The following is a 1,248-nucleotide window of genomic DNA, read 5'->3' as shown; positions in this document are numbered from 1 at the left end:
GGGGGGGGGTTAGCGGGAGAAGGGCGCCGAGAGAAGGGGAGCAGAAGGGAAATAGGGGGCATGCTTGGGGAGCGCGCACCGAGCTGATGGGCTGGAGGGCCAGCTTGCCGGTGATCCCGAAGGAGCCGAGGTGCGAGCGGATCTGCTGGACCGGGTCCGAGGGGAAGGCCTGGCGGAAGAGCTCCAGCGGCGAGAGGCGGAGATTGAGCAGATCCGAGTGATGCTGGGTGAACCGGGCAACGCGAAGCTATGGCCGGCGGGAGGGGCGAGGGAAGGAGAAAGAAAGAAGAAGAACAGGCGCGCGGGCCCAGGAGACGAGGCATTAGCGATGAGGGGCATGCACGGGCAGGGAGCCGGGGGAGGGGAACGGCGAAAAGGAGCCCCCTGCCCTCCCCCCTCGGGAGGCAGGCACGTACCTTGTTGCTGATGAGCGCCACACCGGAGGTGGGCTCCAGGGCGCCGTAGATGATCTTCATGAGGGTGGACTTACCAGCACCATTGGGGCCGACCAGGCCGATGCGGCTGGTGGGGCTGATGGTGAGGTCGACATCGGAGAAGAGGATGCGATCGGTGCCGGGGTAGTGGAAGGTGACGCCCGTGAGCTGGATCTGGGCGCTGTCCACCGGCGGGGGGTCCGGGAAGCGGAACTGAACCTCCGGGTCGGCGTACAGCTCGCTGACGGTCTTCATCTTGTCCAGGGCCTTGAGGCGGGACTGGGCCATGGAGGCCAGCGAGGCCTTGTACCGGAAGCGATCGACGAAGGACTGCATGTGCTTGCGCTTCATCTCGATGGAGGCATTCTCGCGCTCCTGGACCTGCTGCTCGATGGCGAGGGTGTGCTCGAAGGTGGTGTAGTTGCCGCGGTAGCGGGTGAGCTTCTTGTTCTGGAAGTGCAGGATATCCGTGACCACGGTGTCCAGGAAGTCGCGCGAGTGCGACACGATGATCAGGGACTTGGTCCAGTTGCGGAGATACTCCTCCAGCCAGATGACCGCGTGCAGGTCCAGGTGGTTGGTCGGCTCATCAAGCAGCAGCAGGTCCGGGGAAATGAACAGGGCCATGGCCAGGGAAATGCGCATGCGCCAGCCACCGGAGAAGGAGGAGGTGGGCCGGAGCATGTCCTCGTTGGAGAAGCCGAGACCTGGGAGCCAGCAGGGGGGCGCAGGGACGGGTGGAGAGGGTGGTGGGTGATGAATATGAGGAGCATGGGGAGGGTGAGTGGATGAGGAGGGGGAGATGAGGGGAGGG

At 65.0% G+C, this 1,248-nt stretch overlaps 1 protein-coding gene across 1 annotated transcript in view; it reads right to left on the bottom strand.

Moving 5' to 3' along the window:
• Positions 1-1,248, bottom strand: part of H696_05553 (hypothetical protein) — a gene marked incomplete at both ends in the record, with an annotated part of 3,476 nt that overhangs the window by 356 nt on the left and 1,872 nt on the right. Inside the window, 2 exons of the mRNA XM_009499366.1 lie at positions 80-247; positions 417-1,141. Coding sequence (XP_009497641.1) covers positions 80-247; positions 417-1,141 — 893 coding nt within the window. The remainder of the gene's footprint in view (positions 1-79; positions 248-416; positions 1,142-1,248) is intronic.

Source organism: Fonticula alba (assembly GCF_000388065.1).
Source record: "Fonticula alba strain ATCC 38817 unplaced genomic scaffold supercont2.12, whole genome shotgun sequence".
Classification (NCBI taxonomy): Eukaryota; order Rotosphaerida; family Fonticulaceae; genus Fonticula; species Fonticula alba.
Note: the sequence above shows the minus strand (reverse complement) of the source record. Positions and strands in the feature narration are given on the sequence as shown.